Here is a 25,052-nt window from a genome sequence, read left to right on the forward strand (position 1 = left end):
CTTATCCATGAAACCATATGTAGAAAAGGGTAATAGGGGTAATATTTTGTATCTTGATACTTAAAAAACAACCCAAAGGCCAGTATTGCCCGGTGGGTGTTAGGTAGTAACATAATTGGATATAGATGTATTGTAATGAATAACCGTAATAATAAGAACTATAAATACAAACGATGGATCACAAAAGAATAAAAGTATAAACGTATAAAATGCACTCCCATGTGGAGTTAAAAGCATAATAATAAGTATAAAAACAGAGAAAGATAATGATGAGTATAAAAATGAAGAAAGATAAACCCCATTAGGGACTGTGGGATTATGAGATGTTAACTGGTGTCAATGAAGCAATTAATATCGAGATCGATATTCAGGCCAGATGGTGACAGCGTTTGTAATAAATATATCCATTTTGTTTCAAGTTTAGGTACAGCTCTTTTTCTGTATGTGCCTCTCCATTGTTTTTTGATAACATCAATTCCCGTGAATTTCAGGCAATGGGGGTTGTTGTGGTGATGTCTGAAATGCATGGATACAGAGTGTTCTTTAAACCCCTTTGTGATGTTTTTCAGGTGTTCACGCAACCTGTCTCTTAGCCTACGGGTTGTTCTCCCTACGTATTGCTTCCCGCAGGAGCACGCTAAGAGGTAGACCACATGCGTAGTATTGCATGTGATAGTATTTTCAATGTCGAACGTTTTGCCTGTGGTGTTCGATCTAAATGACTTTACAGTACTTTTGTGTATGCCATTGTGAACACATAACATGCATCTATTACAGGGGTAAAAACCACTGCGGTTGAAGAAAAAACTGGGTTGTTTGGGAGGGTTAATTATATTGGGTGCTAGTTTGTTCCTGAGTGTTGGTGCTCTCCGGTAAGTGATTTCTGGTAACCCAGGTAACGTCTTACCCAAGACTGGATCATTTTTGAGTATGGACCAATTTTTCTTGATAATTTTGGCAATGTCTCTGTATTGTGTTGAAAAGTTAGTGATAAAAGGACAAACTCTTTCGACTTGGACTTTTGGTTTAATAGTTAAAAGGTCATTCCTATCCATATTGGTAATTTCATTAATTTCATTATCCAATAAAGTGGAATTGTACCCTTTCTCTACAAATCTATTCTTAAGAATGTTGGATTGTATGATAAAGTCTTCACGATTAGTACAGTTCCTGTGTATACGTAAGAATTGTCCTCTCGGTATATTGGCTAGCCATCTAGGTAAATGGCAGCTGTCTTTAGGAATGAAACTGTTCCTAACTGTTGGTTTAAAATAACTCTTTGTTGAAATAGTGTTGCCAGTATTAAAAAGTGTAAGATCTAAAAAATTAATAGTAAAATAATCATACTGAAAAGATAACTTGATGTTTAAATCATTATAATTCAAGGTGGTAAAAAAATGTATTAGTGTGAACTTGTCTCCCTCCCATAAAAGCAAGATATCATCTATGTATCTGCGGTAAAAAATTAATTGGGGCCAATCTCGAGAATAAATCAGGTCTTCCTCCCATCTTGCCATAAATGTGTGATAATTAGATTGGCCGGTGAGCCCAATTTAAGGAAAAACTACTGAAGGACGGTGTTCCACATTATTAAGCAGAGCACCATTTTCAAGCATTATGGGGAAGAAAAAGGATCTCTGCTGCCGAAAAGCGTGAAATAGTTCAGTGCCTTGGACGAGGTATGAAAACATTAGATATTTCACGAAAACATAAGCGTGATCATCGCACTATTAAGAGATTTGTGGCTGATTCAGAGCACAGACTGGTTTGTGCAGATAAAGACACACTGAGGAAGATTTCTGCCAGATCCATGCATCGGATCAAGAGAGCAGCTGCTAAAATACCATTACATAGCAGCAAACAGATATTTTAAGCTGCTGGTGCTTCTGGAGTCCCGTGGACATCAAGGTGTAGAGTCCTCCAGAGTCTTGCAACTGTGCATAAACCTTCTATTCAGCCACCACTAACCAATGCTTACAAGCAGAAACTGCTGCATTGGGCAGAAAAATACATGAAGACTAATTTTCAAACAGTCCTGTTCACTGATGAGTGCCGTGCAACCCTGGATGGTCCAGATGGATAGAGTAGTGGATGGTTGGTGGACGGCCACCCTGCTCCAACAAGGCTGCGACGTCAGCAAGGCAGTGGTAGAGTCCTGTTTTGGGAATCATGGGAACAGAGCGGGTTGGCCCCTTTAGAGCCCCCGAAGGTCTAAAGATGACTTCTGCAAAGTATGTGGAGTTTATGACTGACCACTTTCTTCCCTGGTACAGAAGGAAGAACTATGCTTTCCGTAATAAAATCATCTTCATGCATGACAATGCACCATCTCATGCTGCAAAGAATACCTCTGCATCAATGGCTGTTATGGGGATGAAAGGAGAGAGTCTCGGTGTGGCCTCCATCCTCCCATGACCTCAATCCTATTGAGAACCTTTGGAGCATCCTCAAGCAAAAGATCTATGAGGGTGGGAGGAAGTTTACATCCAAACAGCAGCTCTGGGAGGCTATTCTGTCATCTTGCAAACAAATTCAAGCAGAAACTGTCCAAAAACTCACAAGTTCAATGGATGCAAGACTTGTAAAGCTGCTGTCAAATAAGGGGTCCTATGTTAAAATGTAACGGGACCTGTTAAAATGTTTAAAAAGTTAAAATGTTGTTAAAAGTTTGATTGAAATAGCTTTTGATTTCAGTAAATATGCTGCAAACACAACAAATGACAATTTTCAGTTCTTTACAACCTATAAAGTGTTTTGAAACTTACTGTGCGTAATAATTTGGAACAGTGCATTGTAAGTTTTTTATGTTTAAAAAAAATACTATTGTCATTAGGAGGTTTGTTCAATAAAATTTGAATTGTACTCTTAATAGTTGATAACATGATAATTATGCTGACTGTCATTTACATTAATTATTTAGGTAAATGAGAAAAATATCATTTGCACAATAATTTGGAACACAGTGTGTGTGTGTATATATGTGTATATATATATATATATATATATATATATATATATATATATATATATGTGTATATATATATATATATGTATATGTATATATATGTATATATATATATATATATATATGTATATATATGTATATATATATATATATATGTGTGTATATATGTATATATATGTGTGTATATATGTATATATATATGTATGTATATATATATATATATATATGTATGTATATATATATATATATATATATATATATATATATATATATATATATAATGTTTAATTATTTATTTATCTCTGCACATACTGCATATGGGTATGTATTTTTTATTTTTTTTTCCAAATGGCAGACTTACATCACAGAGAGGAAGTGGGTACAGAAGTATGTTCCTTCTCTCGGCAAACAAGTGGCAGCAGTACCAGGATCCCCGATCGCTCAGGAGAGCCCGGTAAAGTTGGTGGGTTGGGGAGGGACACCCACCGCCTGCAAAAGTGATCTGGTGGCTGTATAGCTGCTCGGATCACTTTTACTTTGCAGGAAATTGCTGGCTAAAAAAAACGATTCCTCAATCGCTGCTGCTGCTGCTTTACTTTGTGCTTACCCAGCACTCTCCCTTCACTGGTCAGTATGTGCCATTTTGCTTATTGGCTTCTTGCTCTTCCTCTGCTGCACATCCTCCAGTGCTCTGTGATGCTTGCCCAAACCTCTTCCCCTGTGGGGACAGAGCTCCAAGGGTGGGTGCTTTCTGATGTTTCGACCAGCGTATCCCGATCTGGAAGGAAAAATTAGTCTGTAGACTGGCAATGGGGTGTTCTATTGACTTGGTTGGCTCTAGGGGCTGATGAGATCTCTGGCTTACAGTGAAAAGATAAGTATTTGATCCCCTGCTGATTTTGAATGTTTGCCCACTCACAAAGAAATGATCAGTGTAAAATTGAATGGTAGGTGTATTGTAACACTGAGAGACAGAATAGCAACAAAAAATTCAAAAGAAATGCATGTCTAACAAATTATGCACTGATTTGCATGTTCATGAGGGAAATAAGTATTTGATCCCCTTCACAAAACATGACTTGGTACACGATGGCAAATCCCTTGTTGGCAATCAGAGGTCAGACGTTTCCTGTAGTTGTCGACCAGGTTTGCACACATCTCAGGAGGGATTTTGGCCCACTCCTCTTGGCAGATCCTCTCCAAGTCATTAAGGTTTGCTGGCTGACGTTTGGCAACTCGAACTTTCAGCTCCCTCCACAGATTTTCAATCGGATTAAGGTCTGGAGGCCACTCCAGGACCTTAATGTGCTTCTTCTTGATCCACTCCTTTGTTGTCTTGGCCGTGTGTTTTGTGTCATTGTCATGCTGGAACACCCATCCACGACCCATTTTCAATGCCCTGGCTGAGGGAAGAATGTTCTCACCCAGGATTTGACAGTACATTGCCCCGTCCATCTGATGCGGTGCATTTGTCCTGTCCCCTTAGCAAAAAAATACCCCCAAAGCAGAATGTTTCCACCACCATGTTTAACAGTTGGGGTGGTGTTCTTTGGGTCATAGGCAGCATTCCTCCTCCTTCAAACACGACGAGTTGAGTTGATGCCAAAGAGCTTGATTTTGGTCTCATCTGACCACAACACTTTCAACCAGTCCTCCTCTGCATCATTCAGATATTCAAAGGCAAACTTCAGACGGGCCTGGACATGTGCTTTCTTGAGCAGAGGGATCTTCCGGGCACTGCAGGATTTCAATCCTTATCCTAGTGCGTTACCAATTGTTTTCTTGGTGACTGTGGTCCCAGCTGCCTGGAGATCATTGACAAGATCCTCACGTGTAGTTTTGGGATGATTCCTCACTGTTCTCATGATCATTGACACTCCACGAGGTAAGATCTTGCATAGTGCACCAGATCTAGGGAGACTGTCAGTTGTTTTTTGTGTTTCTTCCATTTGCGAATGATTGCACCAACTGATGTCACCTTCTCACCAAGCTGCTTGGCGATAGTTTGGTAGCCCAGTCCATCCTTGTGTAGGTCTACAATCTTGTTCCTGACATCCTTGGACAGCTCTTTGGTCTTTGCCATGGTGGAGAGGTTGGAATCTGATTGCTCCTGTGGACAGGTGTCTTTTATACAGGTAACAAAATGAGATTAGCAGCACTCCCTTTAAGAGACTGCTTCTTATCTCAGCTTGTTACCTGTATGAAAAACACCTGGTAGCCAGAAATCCTGTTGAATGATAGGGGATCAAATATGTATTTCTCTCATGAACATGCAAATCAGTGCATAATTTGTTAGACATGCATTTCTTTTGAATTATTTTTTGCTATTCTGTCTCAGTGTTACAATACACCTACCATTCGATTTTTAGACTGATGATTTCTTTGTGAGTGGGCAAACATTCAAAATCAGCAGGGGATCAAATACTTATTTCCTTCACTGTATGGTAAACAGTGGACATAGGTTGGAGCTACTTTATTTTTGTGTTTTATGGTTGGGATCTCTTCGCCTTGAGCTATTCACTCCCATTTGTACTTGTTGCGATTTGTGCTGCTCCTATGGGAGTCAGGGTCTCTGATGGAGCAACACCGATTGCTACTGCCTTGATGCTGTTTGTGTGTTGGGTTATGACAACAGCTGCGGAACTTGGGTTACCGTGGTCCAGTTTCTTAGAATGCCCTGCCAGAGTTTTCCATTCATGGGTGCAGGGTTTTTTCTTGCGCCTTACCAGAGTACTGTATCATGTATACCCAGTCAGTTAGGTTTGTGAGGTACAGTGCCTTGAAAAAAATGGACTCTTTACTACTTATGGGACTTGTGAATGCAATTGGTTCCACTAGATTTTAGTTAGGGGTATCAGAGTAAAGGGGGCTGAATACAAATGCACGCCACACATATATATTTGTAAAAAAATTTGAAAACCATTTATCATTTTCATTCCACTTCACAATTATACACTACTTTGTGTTGGTCAATCACATAACATCCCAATAAAGTACATTTAGGTTTTTGGTTTTAACATGACAGAATGTGGAAAATTTCAAGGGGTTTTTCAAGGCACTGTATCTGCCTAAGCAGATTTATTCCTTTGGCTGTCCAGGAACCCTGAATGAGGATTCGGATTGATCAAGCGGTCCCACATGACCATGGCCGCTTATTCCCCCTAAGCTGGCAGTAGGCCTGACAAGGCATGCAGGATTTTTACCTTTTGGATATTCCAGTGTGGCAGGTTATCTTCATGTCTTCTTTTCCATGGCTGTCTGCCTTTTTTTTTATTGAGTTTGCTAATTAATATTGTTGCCCTACACAATAGGGTTCTTCCCTACCCACCATATGGGTTGTCTCCTGTTACCCCATATCTTCTCATCTTGCCTTCAAGATCCTTCACATGGTTGTGTATGACCCGCTTCCTTGTGGCGTGGTGCTTCGTCATTGCGAGCATTGTCATTTTTTGTTTTGCCCCCCTTGGTCAGGCCTGTTCTACCTGGGTGTTTACCAAGGTGCTGGCTCCAATCCTAGTATGGCTGAGACAGCGGGGGATTGCTGTGATAGGCACTCTGGATGATCTCCTTCTGCTGCACTAACGGACAATGTGACCATCTCCATTTACACTCAGCAGGAGTTTGGCTGGGTGTGTTATCCTCAGGATGTATGTTCTGATCCTGACCAGGCGTCTGGATCATCTGGGGCTGCTTCATGACTCGAAACAGGACTAGGTGTTCCTACTGCTGGACAAGCTTCGAAAAGTCCAGACTGCAGGCCAGTTGCTGCTGTTACGCAGTTGATGCCCTCACTGTTTTTACATGCTGGTTCTGGGTCACATGGTGTACACCTTCAAGGTGGTTGCATTTGCGCAGTTACATAGTCTGGCTGAAAAAAGTCAAAAGTCCATACAGTTCAACCATAGAAAAAAAAAAGTTATAATCCTATACCCACAGTTGATCCAGAGGAAGGCATAAAAAAAGCCCAGCAAAGCACGATCCAATTTGCTCCTGCTGCGAAAAAAAAACCTTCCTGATCCGCCGAGAGGCAATTGGGTATTCCATGGATCAACTTTACCTATAAATGCTATCAGCCAGCAAAAAAATGTCAGACTATTTAAACTAGCTGTTTTCATACCTTGGGGTTAAATTTTATTTTATGAATTGCAATCTGAATTTTCCCCTAATTACATGCTATTTCGCTATATACAATTGTGGCATACTTTGCAGGCTCAATTTTCTAATCTACCCCCTCCCATGACTATTAGATATAATCACGGGCTTGGAACCTACCAAATTGATCTCCGCTATATACAATACTTTTCCATTTTACTTTCCTCACCCTCCTCCTAACCTCTGGGGATATCTCTCTAAACCCTGGTCCTCCAGTATCTCACCCCCACACCAGGCATCCTCCTTCCTCCAGGAATAGCCGCAATCCACTCAATTTAATCTCAACCCCCATGCTCCTAAAAACCACACTCCCTTTTACACTCCCTGGATCAAAAATTTACTTTTGACTGCTGGTGGTTGCTGGTGCTTGTAGTTGTTTTATTTTCTTCTTTAGGTCTTGCTAAAAGCTTTTACTTTTTAAAATCCCTTTTTCTGTCACTTTTTAAATAGCATTTTTTTTTCTTCTTTTCTTAGTCTTCCTTTAGTCTAATTAAGGGGTGGGGTTAACTGGTCAATAGTGATACAGGTCCTATATAACTTGCAGTAGAGCTCAATCTGAACTTGCTCATTTTGAGCTTGCCTGTATTTTGCTTGCTGGACCTTTGACTAAGTGGACATTTTAATAAAGTGGAGTTAAAAAACCGGAGTTGGAAAAATAGATTTTAACAGGATTCTGCTAACCTGTAAGTGACAACTGATATGTCCTGTTAATATTGTAATTGGGCTAATGTGTGCTAGTGGGGTGGAAGGTTTTGTGCAGTGCACAGCGTGCCGCATATATGCAGCATTGGAGCAACAGCTCCAGGATGGATATCACTGCGACAGATGTGAGTGGCTTGCCCTTCTGGGAACTCGCGCTAGAGATCTGGAGGAGAAAGTTGCAACACTGGGCAGAACTGACAACCTTGAAAGGGGTCTTCTGCTCTCTGAACAGGTAGCTAATGGGATTGATGTGGATGGTGGAGGGGCTAATCAGGATTATCAGGTAGGAAGATGGGTTACTGTAACGTTATGGAGTGGTATGGGCTCACAGAAAAGGAAGGCTGGCCCTAGGTTTGAGCACCCAAACAGATTTGCCAAGTTGGGTGTAGGTGTGGGGGTGGCAAGCTCAGGGGTGGCAGTCCTGGATGTCACTGCTATCCCTAACAGCCAGGAGGGCAGACCGTCTGGGATGGGTGGTGAGGGTAGTGCAGGAAGGCCTAGACAGCTGGTGGTAGTAGGGGATTCAATAATCAGAAGGACTGATAGAATAATTTTCCGCCTCAGCCGAATGGTTTGCTGTCTCCCTGGTTCCAGGGTTCGGCATGTGGTGGACCGGGTTGATAAATTACTGGGAGGGGCTGGGCATGACCCAGCTGTCTTGGTCCATGTTGGAACCAATGACAGAATACATGGAAGGTGGAGGCTCCTTATCCTCCCTGGCGGTATTCCCGAGTGTAGCTTGGGGTAAAGTTTCAGTACCACAAGCGGTAACCTCGAGCTACACTCAGGCTTACCATGCGGCGCTGCTCCGGGATCTGTTCTCTTATCTTGTCCTGCACTCCCGCGATGTCCCTCCTGCAGTGTCCCCTGTAATGTCCTTTGGCGTATGCTGGCATCTGGGGTCCGTCCCCTGAGTCGTCAGGACGGAACGACGGGAAATTTGAAAATAACAAAAAGTGACATTCACTAAATTCACTAAAATAACATGAGAAACGTTGTTTGGCATCCAAAAAGCATCCCTTTAGGTCAAAATTGGTTTTAGACCAGCTAGAGAACAGCGATAGTAAATTAGAACTACTTGCAGAATTGAGTGATAATGATTCGTGGGGAAATTCGTCATCAGACACTGAAAACGATTTTGCGACTTTGCTCAGTGATGTGCGAACTTGGCGCTATATTTCAAATTTCAGTGTTTTTTGTTTGATTATATTATTGAATTAAATTTAATATTATTTTTTGATTATTTATTAAATTATAATTTATGATTTTGTGTTTCAAATTTAAACATACCCGGGATGTTTACTAGACTCTTGTTCGGACAGATTTCAGTGAGTTATTCCTAAAAATTACAGGCCTGCAATAAAAAAAATACATATTTCCATGCAAAAAAAATTTACCGCTTTAAGCACAGAAATATGGACATAATCAGACCGCTAGGGAGGTTAAGAATTAATTTAAAGAACTAGGCTGCAAGTTGAAGGGAAGGACTTCCAAGGTGATATTCTCTGAAATATTACCTGTGCCACGTACAACTCAGAAAAGTCAGGGGAGATTAGAAAACTCAATGCATGGCTGAAGATCTGGTGTAAGAGGGAAGGATTTGGGTTTTTAAGAGCACTGGGCTGACTTTTCATTGGGGTGCAACCCATATGCTAGAGGTGGTCTGCACCTAAATGGAAGGGGGTCTGCTGTGCTAGGGGAGAGGTTTATGGGAAGGCTGGAGGAGGATTTAAACTAGGATTGGGGGGGGAGAATTCGATTATAACGGGGTAGACAGTTCTGACGGGGGTCAGTACTTATTGGTTGGTGGAATATGGGAAAGATGGGGGGAAGGCTATGGTAGATGATAAGAAGGTTCCCATGTTACAAACAACTAGTGGAATTGGTACCATTTGTATGAAAATAAAAAATATGCAAAATACATGTGAAAAAGGTGTCGTATTAAAGTGTTTGTTCACCAATGCCAGAAGTCTGCCAAGCAAAATAGGTGAGTTGAAAGCTTTGATACATGAAGAGAACTATGATTTAATTGGTATTGCTGAATCTTGGCTTCATTCTTCACATGACTGGGCTATTAATATTCCTGGCTATGTTCTCTTTTGGCGAGACAGCGTAAAAAGGAAAGGTGGTGGTGTCTGTCTCTGTGAGAAGTGACCTCAGAGCGAGTGTGAGAGGACCTAGTTGCTGGAGAGTGTGATGAGGCTGTAGTATTGTGAAGAAATGCACATGGGGGTGCATACTACAAAGGTATTCATTGGAGTTTGTTATTGGCCTCCCAGTGTTAATGATGAAGTGGAAACTCCGCTCTTTGCACAGATCAAAAGGGCTGGGACAGTGATAATAATGGAAGATTTTATCTACCCGGAAATTGACTGGAGTAATGGTACTGCAGGAACAGTTAAAGGGCAAAAATTTTGAAACCTACTACAGGACAGTTTTATGGTAGAGTTCATAGAAGCCCCTACTAGATATGATGCTCTGCTGGACCTTGTAATCTCAAGCCATGCAGAGCTTATTATGAATGTGCATATAAAAGAACATCTGGGTAGCCGTGACCACATGATTTCATTTATTGTTGCACATGCGGGAAAAATAAAACCGCTCAATTTCAAGAGAGCTAATTTTCTAAGGCTGAGAGCTGCTTTCCAAGACTTAGACTGGGAGGGAATATTGACATCAATTAACACAACACAGAAATGGGAGTTCTTCAAACATATTCCCATGGGCAACAAGTTTAAAAGGCTAAAAATCAAACCTATGTGGCTTGCGGCCAAAGTTAAAAAAGCTATAGATAATAAGAAAAGAGCTTTTATTAAATATAAAAATGAAGGACCGCTATCATTATTTAAACATTACAAAGACTATAACAGAATATGCAAAAAGGAAATAAAGGCCGCAAAAATTGAGAATGAACGACAGATTGCAAAAGATAGCAGGAGCAACCCCAAAAAATTCTTCAAATATATTAATAGTAAAAAGGTCCGGTCCGAGCATGTAGGCCCTTTACAAAATAATCTAGAGTGGGTGACTGGCGACAAAGAGAAGGCAAATTCATTTAATACCACCTTCAGCTCTGTGTACACAAAGGAACATGGGGGAGCTCTTGTCCATAATGGGCATGGTATTGACACCGCTCCAGATGATCCACTTTGGCTCACAATTGATATGATCCAAAAATATTTAGACAGAATAAAGGTGAATAAAACACCTGGACCGAATAGCACACTCCCACGGGTCCATAAAGAATTGAGCTCTGTCATTTCAAAGCCATTGTTTCTAATTTTTAGGGACTCTTTAATGACTGGCATATTACCACTAGATTGGTGTAAGGCCAATGTGGTGCCAATATTTAAAAAGGTGTCAAAATCTTTACCAAGTAATTATGGACCTGTTAGTTTAACTTCTATAGTTGGAAAGATACTGGAGAGTTTAATAAAAGACCACATAGATGAGCTCTTGCTGGCAAAAAATATTTTAAGCAACAGACAGCATGGATTCATGAAAGACAGAAGTTGTCAAACAAATCTGATTTCTTTTTATGAGGGGGTGAGCAAAACATTGGACAGGGATGATGGTGGACGTGGTATACTTGGATTTTGCAAAAGTGTTTGACACAGTTCCCCACACATGGCTAATGCGTAAGGTTAAGTCTAGGGGCTTGGAAAAATCCGTATGTAAATGGATAGAAAACTGGCTAAAAGATCATATTCAAAGAGTAGTGGTTAATGATTCATACTCTGAATGGTCTAGAGTTGTCAGTGGTGTACCCCAAGGTTCAGTGTTGGGACCCTTACTTTTTAATATATTTATAAATGATATAAGGTCTGAGATTGAAAATCCCATTTCAGTCTTTGCAGATGACACCAAACTGTGCAGTGGAATAACGTTCTTACAGGATGTCTTCAACTTACAAGCAGACCTCAATGCTCTATTTAATTTGGCAATGAGGTTTAATGTTGATAAATGTAAGGTTATGCACTTGGGAGCTAAGAATATGCATGCATCATACCTACTGGGGGGGGGGGGGGGGTTACAACTGGGGGAACCAATGGTGAAAAGGATCTGGTAGATCACAAGCTTAATAATGGCATGCAATGCCAAACTGCGGTTTCTAAAGCCAGCAAAATCCTCTCTTGTATTAAAAGAGGTATAGACTCCAGGGAGAGAGATATCATATTACCCCTGTACAAATCATTAGTAAGACCTCATCTGGAATATACAGTTCACCAAAATAACATTGGGAAACTGAAGAAGGTACAGAGAAGGGCAACCAAACTAATAAGAGGCATGGAGGAGCTCAGCTATGAGGAAAGATTAGAGGAACTGAATTTTTTCTCTCTTGAGAAGAGATTAAGGGGGGATATGATCAACATGTATAAATACATCAGTGGTTCTCAGTGTAGAGCTACCATCACCCTGAGGTCATCACTGAGGAAAAGGGGGCACTCTTTACATCTGGAGGAAAAGAAATTTAATCTCCAAACACGGAAAGGTTTCTTCACAGTGAGAGCTGTGAAAATGTGGAATAGACTCCCTCAAGAGTTGGTTCTGCCCAGCTCAGTGGATTGCTTCAAAAAAGGCCTGGATTCTTTCTTAGATGCACAGAATATATAACTGGATGCTAACATTTATAGGTAAAGTTGATCCAGGGAATATCCGATTGCCTCTCGGGGGTTCAGGAAGGAATTTTTTTTCCCAGAAGGAGCAAATTGGATCATGCTTTGGGGTTTTTTTTGCCGCCTTCTGGATCAACTGTGGGTATAGGATTATAATTTTTTTTTTTAATGGTAGAACTGGATGGACTTTGTCTTTTTTTTTCAGCCAGACTAACTATGTAACTATGTATGTAAATAGAAAATTCCGTTGTACGCCCATAGAATAGGGTCTCGAATTTGCAGAAGTTCAGGTAATTGGTGATTGAACCATAATTGGGTATGTGTTTGGCCTAGGGGGCTTTCTAGTTTTACTAATGCCAACTCCCAGATGTGTTGATGATATAATATGCTAAATTGAGTAAATTGACGACCGACCGACCCCTGGCCCCCCTAAGTATAACCTGTGAAGGTGTGAGAGCTGGGTATGTTGAATTGCTGCAAACCAGCACCTGATATCTCCCCTGGTCTGCCTTATCAAAATGTTAGAAATTAGATAGTTGGGCCGCAATATAGTATAAATTGAAATCGGGTAGGGACGCTTCACCTAGGGAGGCTGGCTTCTTCAGGAAAGACCACAGTAATTTTTGTCTACTTGCACGCCACACAAAGGAGTTCAATATGGAATCCATGTTTATGATTGTTTTGAGAGGTAGACATATGGGAGAGTGCCAGAATATATATAACAGTTTTTGTACTATAACCATTCTGACCAGATTGATCCGTCCCATAACTCACAGTGGTAGTCTCGCCCATGGCTAAGTTTTTTGCTTAAGTAAAAGAGTTTCAATAATTATGGTAATATAATCTTGTATGGATCGAGACATTTGCACTCCCAAATATCGGATCGAGGCTACTCTAGCAAGTGGAAAACTAGCCTGTGCTTCTGTCGGCAGGAAAAGATCGAATGGAAGAATTTGTGATTTTGTCCCATTATTTTCACAGACCAGAGTGTGAGAGCCCAATTGGTCTATTATAGCACCCAGTGCTGAGGGTAATGAAGTGCCCTGGTCTGTTTAAAGTATGGTGTCATCAGTGTTACATGCCCACTATTTCTACCAGGTTACCAATTCTCAGGCCCTGAATCTGCTTATGAGACCTAGGGGAAATGGCTAGCAGTTCTGCCTTCAAAGCGTATTAAAGAGAAGATAATTGGCAGCCCTGGCGGGTGCCCCAGCTCAGGGGAGGGGGGTCTGGGACCCACCCATTGACAGAAACCCGGGCTACTGTGGATTGGTATTACAGCTGTACCCTTTTAATAAATCTAGATCCAAAACCTTTTAAACATTCCCATAAATTCTACTCAACAGAATCAAATGCTTTGGCTGCATCCAAAGCCTCCACCACCCTGGAGCCAACCCTGTCGTCTGTAGCCTTGATGTTCATGAACAACTGCCTGATGTTAATGGCTGTGTTTTTACCTGGCATAAAGCCTGTCTGGTCAGAATTGACTAGAGACAGAATCACCTCCTTCAGTTGAGAGGCTAGTATTTTGGCCAGGATCTTAATGTCCACTTGCAATAGAGAGATTGCATGGTAATATTCTGGAAGGGTAGGAATTTTGCTTTGGAAGGACAATAATCAGGGCTTCACGCATTGTTGCTTGTAGTGTGGAGAATTCAAAGATACCATCATACAATGTAATTAGGTACTGCAAGATGCATTCAGATTATGTGGCATAGGCTTTGAGTGGTAGCCCATCAGAACCAGGGGCCTTTGCAGAGGGCATTTGAGACACTGTTTTTGCAACCTCATCCACTGTGAGTGGGGCTTCCATCATGGCTGCCTGGTCTGGTGTTAGCCCGGGGAAGTGTAATGATGTAAGATATGCTCTCGTGGCCTCTGTAGAGTAGTGCATTTGGGAAGTAAATAATTTAGAGAAAAACTCTGAAATCTGTGGTGACCTATTGAGGGTCAATTATAAGGGCCCCATCCTGGGTACGTTTTAGACACAGCTTTTCACAGACTGGTGAACCTTTGACCATTTTTACTTCTCAGACACTCTTACTCTCTAAGAGACTCTTTTTATACCCAATCATGTTACTGACCTTTTTCTGATTAAATTAATTAGTTGCAAAATGTTCTTATAGCTCTTTCTTGCTTTCCTAGTTTGTTTTTTGCACCGTCCCAACTTTTTTGAGATGTGTTCCTGCCATCACTTTCAAAATTACCTTATTGTTTTCTTAAAATGGTACATTTTTAAACATTTGATATATTTTCTATTTTGAGATTTGCAAATCATTGCTTTCTGTTTCTATGTAGGTTTTACAGTGTCCCAACTTTTGGAATTTTGATTATATAAAAGCTTACAAGTTTAAAACATATCCAGTTACTGGCCATTCTTTATTTCATGTTCTTAGGGCCATTCTAATATTCTTTAATTGTTCAATTGTAGCTTGGAAGCATCCATGTTTAGGATGTATGAAAACTCAAATCCGGAAAGCACTGAATGGCAGGTTGACATGCATGTTGCTGTACAGCTGTCAATTGATAAAAAATGGAGACGTGGAAAGATTAAAAGCATAATTTCTGAACAACTTGTGGAGGTGAGTTTTGTTTAATTTTAGTACATCAGAATTGACTTCAGCATCTGCAAACATGTAACTTTTTCATATGGATGCAATTTTGAATTTCTGAAAATTTGTGACAACATAATGGTGAATTTAAAAAAAGCTATCCCTCATTAACCAATAGAAACTAGAACTCAGGTTTCAGTTCTTTATCCAGATCACTAGAAATGGCTTTCAAAATTCTGATATTTGTTTTTTGGTTTGAGTTCGCAATGACCTATTCACATGTTTCTTTGTGATATTAAAAAAAAAAATCACTTTGAAGTGCAGTAGTGTTCAGCTGCCCAGTGAGCACTAATAACAAATTTTAAATAAATCTTGCTTTGTGCAGTGACTGCAAGTAAACAAATCATTGCTCTTATTGTAATTTTAAAAAAAGCTTAAAGATAGCAGAAACTTCCAGTTAATGTTCCAAGGCTGTATTTAAAACTTTGAACAAAACTTGATAGAAACATGTAGGCTGTCCTTGCTGACCTTTTCTTTGGGAAAAGCTGACCTTCCTGTTACACAGACCCCCTAGCTTTAATTATTTAATGCTGAACTCCAGGTGTGGATTTTTTGGCATAATTAACTTGTGCGAATAGCTATTGGCCTACTGTGAAAATGGAGGATCACTGTAATAGTGGTTGCTATTACAGTCATCGCCGCTGTCTTCCTGGTTCTGTGCCAAGCAGCATGGTAACCAGCAGGAATTTCTTACTCTATGTGAACGCCATTTACAGAATGCCTATTCTCTGATTGGGCAAAATGGAGATCTTGACATCACTGCCCCACTTCTACATGTTATCCACTTAGAGCAGTGGTTCTCAACCTTTCTAATGCCGCGGCCCCTTAATACAGTTCCTCATGTTGTGGTGACCCCCAACCATAAAATTATTTTCGTTGCTACTTCATAACTAATTTTGCAGTGGGAGGACTAGCGCCCCATCACTGATGTCAGTGGGATGAATAGTGTCCCATCGTTGGTATCAGTGGGAGGAATAGTGTCCCATCATTGGTGTCAGTGGGAGGAATAGTGTCCCATCATTGGTATCAGTGGGAGGAATAGTGTCCCATCATTGGTGTCAGTGGGAGGAATAGTGCCACATCATTGGTGTCAGTGGGAGGAATAGTGTCCCATCATTGGTGTCAGTGGGAGGAATAGTGTTCCATCATTGGTGTCAGTGGGAGGAATAGTGCCCCATCATTGGTGTCAGTGGGAGGAATAGTGTCCCATCATTGGTATCAGTGGGAGGAATAGTGTCCCATCATTGGTGTCAGTGGGAGGAATAGTGTCCCATCATTGGTGTCAGTGGGAGGAATAGTGTTCCATCATTGGTGTCAGTGGGAGGAATAGTGCCCCATTGTGGGTGTCAGTGGGGGGAATAGTGCCCAATCATTGGCGTCAGTGGGAGGAATAGTGCCCAATCATTGGCGTCAGTGGGAGGAATAGTGCCCAATCATTTGTGTCAGTGGGAGGAATAGTGCCCAATCATTGGCGTCAGTGGGAGGAATAGTGTCCCATCATTGGCGTCAGTGGGAGGAATAGTGCCCCATCATTGGCGTCAGTGGGAGGAATAGTGCCCCATCGTGGGTGTCAGTGGGAGGAATAGTGCCCCATTGTGGGTGTCAGTGGGAGGAATAGTGCCCCATTGTGGGTGTCAGTGGGAGGAATAGTGCCCCATTGTGGGTGTCAGTGGGAGGAATAGTGCCCCATTGTGGGTGTCAGTGGGGGGAGGAATAGTGCCCCATCGTTGGTGTCAGTGGGGGGAGGAATAGTGCCCCATCGTTGGTGTCAGTGGGGGGAGGAATAGTACCCCATCGTTGGTGTCAGTGGGGGGAGGAATAGTGCCCCATCGTTGGTGTCAGTGGGGGGAGGAATAGTGCCCCATCGTTGGTGTCAGTGGGGGGAGGAATAGTGCCCCATCGTTGGTATTAGTGACACAAATGATGGGGCACTATTCCTCCCACTGACACCAATGATACTTACCTTGCTGACTCCTGCTCCAGCCTGGGCTCGCTCTCTCCCTCTCCCATCTACAGCCTGCATACCTGGCTGCAGCAGCAAAATTTGCACTTACCTGTCAGCTGTCTTCCTTCTCTGGCCTCTCTCTTCACTCGTTCTTGCAGCTCCCTCGATCTTCTTCGATCTCCGCGCGCTGCCGCTCGGCTCCTCCTCTCCAAGCTCCACCTTCTCGCCGGTGATTGGCCGCCTGTGTGCCTCTCCTGAGCTACAGTTCCGGTGGCCAATCAGCGGCGAGGAGGCGGTGACAGGGGCAGCATATCATCCCGCCCACACATCGCCGGAGACAGGAGCGGCGTCTCGGTTCCTAAGACCATCGGAAATATGTGTTTTCCGATGGTCTTAGGCGACCCCTGGGAAATGGTCGTTCGACCCCCAAAGGGGTCGCGACCCCCAGGTTGAGAACCGCTGACTTAGAGAATTCCTTGCATTTAGTGAGAAGGCGGCATGGCTTTTTATGATCGGCGCTTCTGCCAAGCAAGTAACTCCCTGCATGGCATCGGTACAGGACTCGGAAGATAGCAGCAATCCTTGTAGGAGCGATGCTTCACTTCCATAGCGGTCCCACAGATGTGGCATATACATATTTGCATAGGTTGAAGCCAGACCAGTGTTAGCTATGCATTGAAATCTATACCTGGAGTTCAAATTTAAAGGATAAGTTCACCTTTTAGTAAAAAAAAAAAAGCACATTTCTTTGCAGGTAAAAAAATGTGCATTTATTATTTGTCTTCAGGAGCTTGTAAAGCTTTGCACCAGCGACCAGCACCCTCATCAGTGGTCCCATCAGTGCATCCTTATCAGTGGCGCCTCATGAGTGCCCCCTGCCTCATCATAGCGTGCCCCCTCATCAGTGCAACCTCATCAGTGGCCCCATCAGTGCAGGCTCATCAACGCACATCAGTGGAGAAAAATTACTTATTGTTTAAATTTTTAGTCTTTTCATTGTGTATTTAACCACTTCCATACAGGGCACTTTTACCCCCTTCCTGCCCAGGCCAATTTTCAGCTTTTAGTGCTGTCGCACTTTGAATGCCAATTGCGCGGTCATGCAAGATTGTACCCATATGAAATTTTTATCAATTTTTTTCCCCACAAATAGAGCTTTCATTTAGTGGTAATTAATCACCCCTGGGTTTTTTATTTTTTGCACTATAAACGAAAAAAGACAGAAAATTTAGAAAAATAAGGTTTTCTTCGTTTCTATTATAAAATTTTGCAAATAAGTAATTTTTCTTCATAAATTTTGGCAAAAATTTATACTGCTACATAACTTTGGTAAAAAAAAAAAAAAACAAATCGGTGTATATTATTTAGTCTGTGTGAAAGTTAGTCTACAAGCTATGGCACCAATCATTGCAAATTGATCACACATGAAGCACTGATGGCCTATTTAATTTCTTGAGGCCCTAACATGCTAGGAAAGTACAAATAGCCCCCAAAAGACCCCTTTTTGGAAAATAGTCCAAAGTATTTAGTAAAACACATGGTGAGTTGTTTGATGTTGTAATTTTTCCCACAATTCTTTGGAAAATGAATACATTATTTTATTTTTTTTTCACACATAATTGTCAAAACAACAAATTATTTTTCATACCAGGCATAGACATAATTGCAATTGCACCCCAAAACACATTCTGCTACTCCTTCTGAGTATGGCGATACCACATGTGTGAGACTTTTCTGCAGCTTGACCACATACAGAGACCCAACATCCAAGTAGCACCTTCATGCATTCTAGGAGCATAAATGGAGCATAAATTGCACATCTAATTTCCTGACCACCTATCACCGTTTTGAAGGCCCTGGAGCACCAGGACAGTAGAAACACCCACAAAATGACCCCATTTTGGAAAGCAAACATCCCAAGGTATATTCTATCAGGCATAATGAGTTTTTTGAGCATGTTATTTTTTTTCCCAAAAGTTTTTAGAAAATGTGGAAAGAAAAATGAAAACTTTTTTTTTTTTTCACACAAAGTTGTCAATTTATAAGATATTTCTAACACACAGCATGTACATACCAAGAATTATGCCCCAAAATGCATTCTGCTACTCCTGAGTATGACGATACCACATGTGTGATACTTTTACGCAGATTGGCCACATACAGAGACCCAACATCCAAGTAGCACCTTCATGCATTCTAGGAGCATAAAAGGGGCATAAATTACACATCTAATTTCCTGACTACCTATCACAGTTTTGAAGGTCCCAGGCACCAAGACAAAGTAAAAACAAACATAATTACCACATTTGGAAAGAAAACACTCCAAAATATATTCTTTCGGGCATAATGAGTCTTTTGAACATGTCATTTTTTTCCACAAGTTTTTAGAAAATGTGGAAAGAAAATGAAAGTGTTTTACACAAAGTTGTCAATTTATAGGATATTTCTTCTATACTTGAAAATACATTTTCCTACTCCTCCTGAACATGACAATACCACATGCTAGACTTTTTTACAGCCTAGCTAAAGAAAGGATAAGCAAAAGATTACCTGTGGTTTTAGGAGAGCATTGACCAGGAAGCAGGCAACAGCCACAGGATTCGACCAGGCAGCAGGCAGGAATATGGTGGATAAACCAGCCAGGGTCAGAACAGGCAGCAGGCTGAGATCCAGGCAGAAGGAAGAAACATGGTCCATAAAAAGTCCTGGGTCAGTACAGGCAGACATATGGTCAGCACAGCCAAAGTATTGGTCCAGGCAGCAAGCAGGTACATGGTCTGAAAAAGTCTTGGGTTAGTACAGGTAGCAAAAGGAGATATGGTCAGCACAGCCAAAGTATTGGTCCAGGCAACAGGCAGGAACATGGTCCATAAGTCCTAGGTCAGTACAGGTAGCAAGCAGAGATATGATTAGCACAGCCAAAGTATTGGTTTAGGCAGCAAACAGGATCATGGTCTGAAAATGTCTTGGGCCAGTACAGGTAGCAAGAGGAGATATGGTCAGCACAGCCAAAGTATTGGTCCAGGCAACAGGCAAGAACATGGTCCATAAAAAGTCCTGGGTCAATGCAGGCAGAGATATGATCATCACAAAGTATTGGTGCAAGTAAGAACATCAGGCTTTCGGTCCTTGGTCAGGTAGGACCTAAGCACAGGGGTAGAGGCTTCATCCCACCCAATCTCTTCGAAGCCTCCGGACAAACAGACCCTGTTTCGGGAATTACAAAAACTGGAGAAAACCAAAAACTGTTTTTTCTCTATTCTGAAGCCCCTCACATATGGTATACCCCTGTGTTATCTTGTATCCCACTACTGCAGTAGCAGGGCAAAAGATCAATCCAAACAACAGGCCAAATACATTGTCGATTTAACAGGCCGAGGTCAGTCCAGGAAGAAGGTGTATAAACGTGGTTGATAATCCAGACGGCAGGCAGAAGCATAGTCGATAAACAAGCCACGGTCAGTTCCGGTGGATGGCAGAAATGTGGTTTAGAAGCAATTCAGTCGGCAAGCAGAGGCATTGTCGGTAAACAGGCCAAGGTCAGTTAAGGTGGAAGGCAGAGGCATGGTCAATCAAGGCAGTAGGCAAAAGATCAGCGCAGATAATAAAAATGGGGAAATTGCAGGCTGTTGAAAATATGGGGAACTAATATGTTATTAAAGTGTGATAACGTCTGAAGCAGTCTCCGATGCATAGGCCTGGTTGGAAGGGACATTGGGGACAATGAACAGTAGTGTCTCTCCTAACTCCCCTTCTGGTGCATACCTTACATTTTTTTCGACGTCTTCTTCCCGTTTCTGATGGTGGAATAATCTCAGGGAAATGGCGTTCATGCAGTCTGCTGACACAATCAGAGTGAATGGTTTGTGGTGGAGATCCTTGCTGATAAATTAGGGCAGTGATGACATATTCTATGAATTTGAGGAAGGGGGCAGGTCTTTCAATTGATATTTGATAGTAGATGTATGAATTATAAATGGCCATGTGGAAAAAGTATATTGCAACTTTTTTGTACCAGTAGAGGGACTTCCTTATTGATAAGAATGGCTGCAGCATCTGATCGTTTAAATCCACCTCCCCCATGACTTGATTATAATTGTGGATACACTCTGGCCTTTGGACGTCCCCTCGTCTTCTATGAATTTCCACCATGATGTCATTATGGATAGTGGACAGGACATAAACATCTCTTATACCTCCACTTCATGGCCAGCACTTCCTCATTCTTAAGACTTGCAGATTCCCCTCTTTGTAGAATCATGTTAACTAAATTTTGTGGGAAGCCCTTCCTGTTTGTTCGGGTGGTACCGCAGCCCATCATTTTTTCAAGGTACAGGTGGCGGAAAAGGGACAGGCTTGTATAATAATTGTCTAGGTAGATGTGATACCCTTTTGGAAAAGTGGAAAGGGCAGGTCCCAAACACTTTTTCCACTTGTGCCAATGTAGGTTGGGCACCCAGGGGGCTGGAGCTGGGAGTCTTTGCCTTCATAAACGCGAAAGGCATGCACATATCCCGTGGCACTTTCACACAACTTGTTGAGCTTCAGTCCATACCTGGCCCTTTTACTGGAAATATATTGCTTGAATGCCAGCCGGCCAGTAAAGTGGACAAGAGCTTTGTCCACACAGATATTTTGGTTAGGGACATAAAGTTCAGAAAATATTCTAGAAAAAAGATTAGGGGGCGAATTTTATACAATTTGTCAAAGCCTGGCTGATCTCGGGGAGAGCACTGGGAATTATCGCTGAAATGCAGGAAGCACATTATCATGTCATAATGTGAACTGGACATTACAGATGAAAATATGGGAACGTGATGGATAGGGTGGGTGGGAAATATGAATGTAATAAATTTTTTTTGTAAGCCCCATGTTGACCGTAAGGCCCAAAAACAATTTAAGCTCCTCTACTGTTAGCTGTCTCCACTCGAATGGCCGGGCATAGCACGAATTGGGGTTGGCTGCGATATACTGTTGGGCAAATAGGTTGCTTTGATCGACAATTGACAGAAGGAATTTATCAGGGAAAAATAAATTGAAAAAATCAATTGGGGAAAAATTTTCTGTGTTGGGCTGCACGCCTGGTTGTGCGGTGAAACGGTGGATTATAGCTGATCCTGAGCTGGAAGGCAGCCACGAAGGGTTTGCCAGAGAGTCTGAGAGGTAAGTTTGGGACCTGACTCTTGGGGTCTGGCATGATATCCCAGTGCTGGTACTGGGCCTGTCATCCTGGGGTCTAGCTCTGTTGGCATTTGCTGACTGTCCATTTGGGTGTAATGGCACTGGTACGTTGGCGCTGTTCGTTGTTGCCTGCTCTTCAGAGTGTCCTATTCTTTTAGGAGGGACTGCTTCCTCTTCCGATTCGGTCACTGTTGTACTGCTTTCTATTGGCTCGTAATCTGAATCGGACGGTGAGAGCTCCCTGCTGCTCTCGTCCATCTTGCTTAGGATTTGGAAAGCCTCCTCACAAAAGTAATATTTTTTCGACGTGTGTCAGGCAACTGTAATGGGTACTACTACTGATGGGCTGCAGTGATGGTGGCTCTGTTATGGGTACTCTGATGACAGGTACACTGGCAGGCTGCACAGTTGTATGCGCTGACAAGTACACGGATAGGCTTCCCTTATGAATGTGCTGACAGGTACGCTGATGGGCTCTGCTGGACAGGTACGCTGATGGGCTCTGCTGGACAGGTACGCTGATGGGCTCTGCTGGACAGGTACGCTGATGGGCTCTGCTGGACAGGTACGCTGATGGGCTCTGCTGGACAGGTACGCTGATGGGCTCTGCTGGACAGGTACGCTGATGGGCTCTGCTGGACAGGTACGCTGATGGGCTCTGCTGGACAGGTACGCTGATGGGCTCTGCTGGACAGGTACGCTGATGGGCTCTGCTGGACAGGTACGCTGTGATGGGCAGCTGGTGACAGGCAATCTGGGCAGTGTGGAGGCAATCTGTAGTGTAGTGCACAATACTGATAGCTGTAACTCACTGTTCCCCTTCTCCTCACACAGGATCCGTGTGTAAGGAGAAGTGAGGACAGCAAGTTACCGTTATTTGTTTACAGTTGTGATCGGCTGTGATAGGATACAGCCGATCGCAGGGTAAGCAGCCAATTTTATTGGTTGTTACCCCTTATCACAGATGCGCTGTGTCTATGGGACACAGCTGACGAGAGACAGGCGCACTGCGCGCCGCTGGGGGCATGCTCTGGGGGCGTGTCCAGGAGGACACCATATGGCGTTCACCCAGAGGGACGAAGGGTTTTTGAGGCCGCCATTCGGCTATTGGCCGGGCGGGAACCCGTTAGTAACAAATTAAAACCCCAGTGGTGGTTAAATACGACTAAAAGAAAGCTCTGTCTCAAAAAAAGCTAAAAATTTTATTTGGGTACAGTGTTGCGTGATTGCGCAATTTTCCTTTACCGTTGGTTCACATCTGTGCGGATGATGCCACTGCTTAATTCTAATGGCACACCGCCCGCGGTGGAAAGCGCAACTGCACTGGGAACCTCAGTTCCCGTGCGGGCTGTGATTTCCAAAGTAGTGCAGGTTCTTCTTCCCTGTGTGTCCTATTGCACAGGAGTCCACTCAAATGAATGGGCTCTTGTGTCCGCACAAAACATGGTCCTCATGACCGCACAGTTGTGACCCAGGGCTTAAAGCATGACAGCGCTGAAATGTAATAATTGGCCTGGGCAGGAAGGAGGCAAAAGTAACCAGTAGGCAAGTGGTTAAAAAAAAAAACCGCTCCAAAGTTTTTTATCTGGCTCCTAGATTCAAACCAAATTTGTTAAGCCCTGACTTAAGTGCACTGATTCTCTCTGTTAACCAGAAAAGACAATGATTTGCACACAGTGCCACTGTACTTTTTCCTTAAATTCAAGTGCATCGTGTTGCATTGTGCAGCTGGAATGCATACATACAAATCTGTAGTAAGATTGCAAGCACAGAAGCAGAATATTGATGCACAGTAGCTTTCACTGATGCAATTCCAGCCTCTACTGGAACCTTTTGCAGTCACTGAAAGCGGATGCGATTCTAAAAGAGAACCTTGGGCTTAAGTGGGTAAACTTGAAGCAGAAATGAGTGTTAAGTGTGAGGGACCCATATTTGGGGCCTTACATATGGGCCTAATATTGTTTTCACCACTTGTGTTATAACAGACATTTATGCATGGGTAACTTAATTGCACTATTAAATACTAGTTAATGTTTACCAGTATTGTTTGGTAATAAAATGTAATATCGTTTAATTTTTAGGTGTTTTGCTATGATTTTGGAATGGAGCAGCAGACTAATGTGACCAATTTGAGAACATTAGACGATAACCTGAAGATTTATAGTTCTTTATGCCTGGAGTGCACCCTAATGGATATACAGTATGTTCCTATTTCTGTGTTTTTTTTATATTGATTATTGCACTAATTATGTTCGTATTGGTTTTCAAAGAACATTAAAATCTTAGATCAGTCCATGCTCCAAAGAATATTAATGTGATGTGCTTACCACACCAACAGTTTTGTTGGCAAGCAGTTTTTAAACTTTACCTCTTGTCACTCGCCCACAGGCCTGCGACAGTCAGGTCGGGTGACATACTGGTACTGGATCATGGCGCTCTGTGTCCCGCAGCTTTGAGCGGCCAGGGTATCATGTGACCAATCATAGTGATCACATGATATTTATGTAAGCAAGCTGTAATCAATGGGTTTCATTACACCTTGATTACTGTTGTGATGCTGTGATTGGCTTACAGCTAGCACATGGTACCTGGCTACCTTTACCATAGGGGCATCGCCACTGCACAGACATCCGTCCCACTTAGCATACCTTATACTAAACCTCCCTCAATACTTTCTTCTTTTGACCTCGCTACTACTGAAGAGGTCACTAAGGTTTTCTCAGAAGCCTGTCTCACTACCTGCCCCCTGGATCCTGTCCCTCACAAATACTACGGTCACCCTCTTCTTCCATCCTATGCTCCCTCACTCACATCTTCAATCTTTCCCTCTCTACTGGTGCCTTACCCTCCCCTCTAAAGCATGCACACATCACTCCCAT

The 25,052-nt window shown here is 42.4% G+C and overlaps 1 protein-coding gene across 1 annotated transcript in view; it reads left to right on the forward strand.

Annotated features, from left to right (window-relative positions):
• The window catches only part of RNF17 (ring finger protein 17), a 458,697-nt gene that overhangs the window by 212,929 nt on the left and 220,716 nt on the right, over window positions 1-25,052 (forward strand). Inside the window, exons 22-23 of the mRNA XM_089666019.1 lie at window positions 14,867-15,017; window positions 24,255-24,373. Of these exons, the coding sequence (XP_089522145.1) occupies window positions 14,867-15,017; window positions 24,255-24,373 (270 nt within the window). The remainder of the gene's footprint in view (window positions 1-14,866; window positions 15,018-24,254; window positions 24,374-25,052) is intronic.

This window comes from Staurois parvus, unplaced genomic scaffold, assembly GCF_062004578.1.
Source record: "Staurois parvus isolate SC_StPar_1 unplaced genomic scaffold, SC_StPar_1.0 ptg000050l, whole genome shotgun sequence".
NCBI classification, from domain to species: domain Eukaryota; kingdom Metazoa; phylum Chordata; class Amphibia; order Anura; family Ranidae; genus Staurois; species Staurois parvus.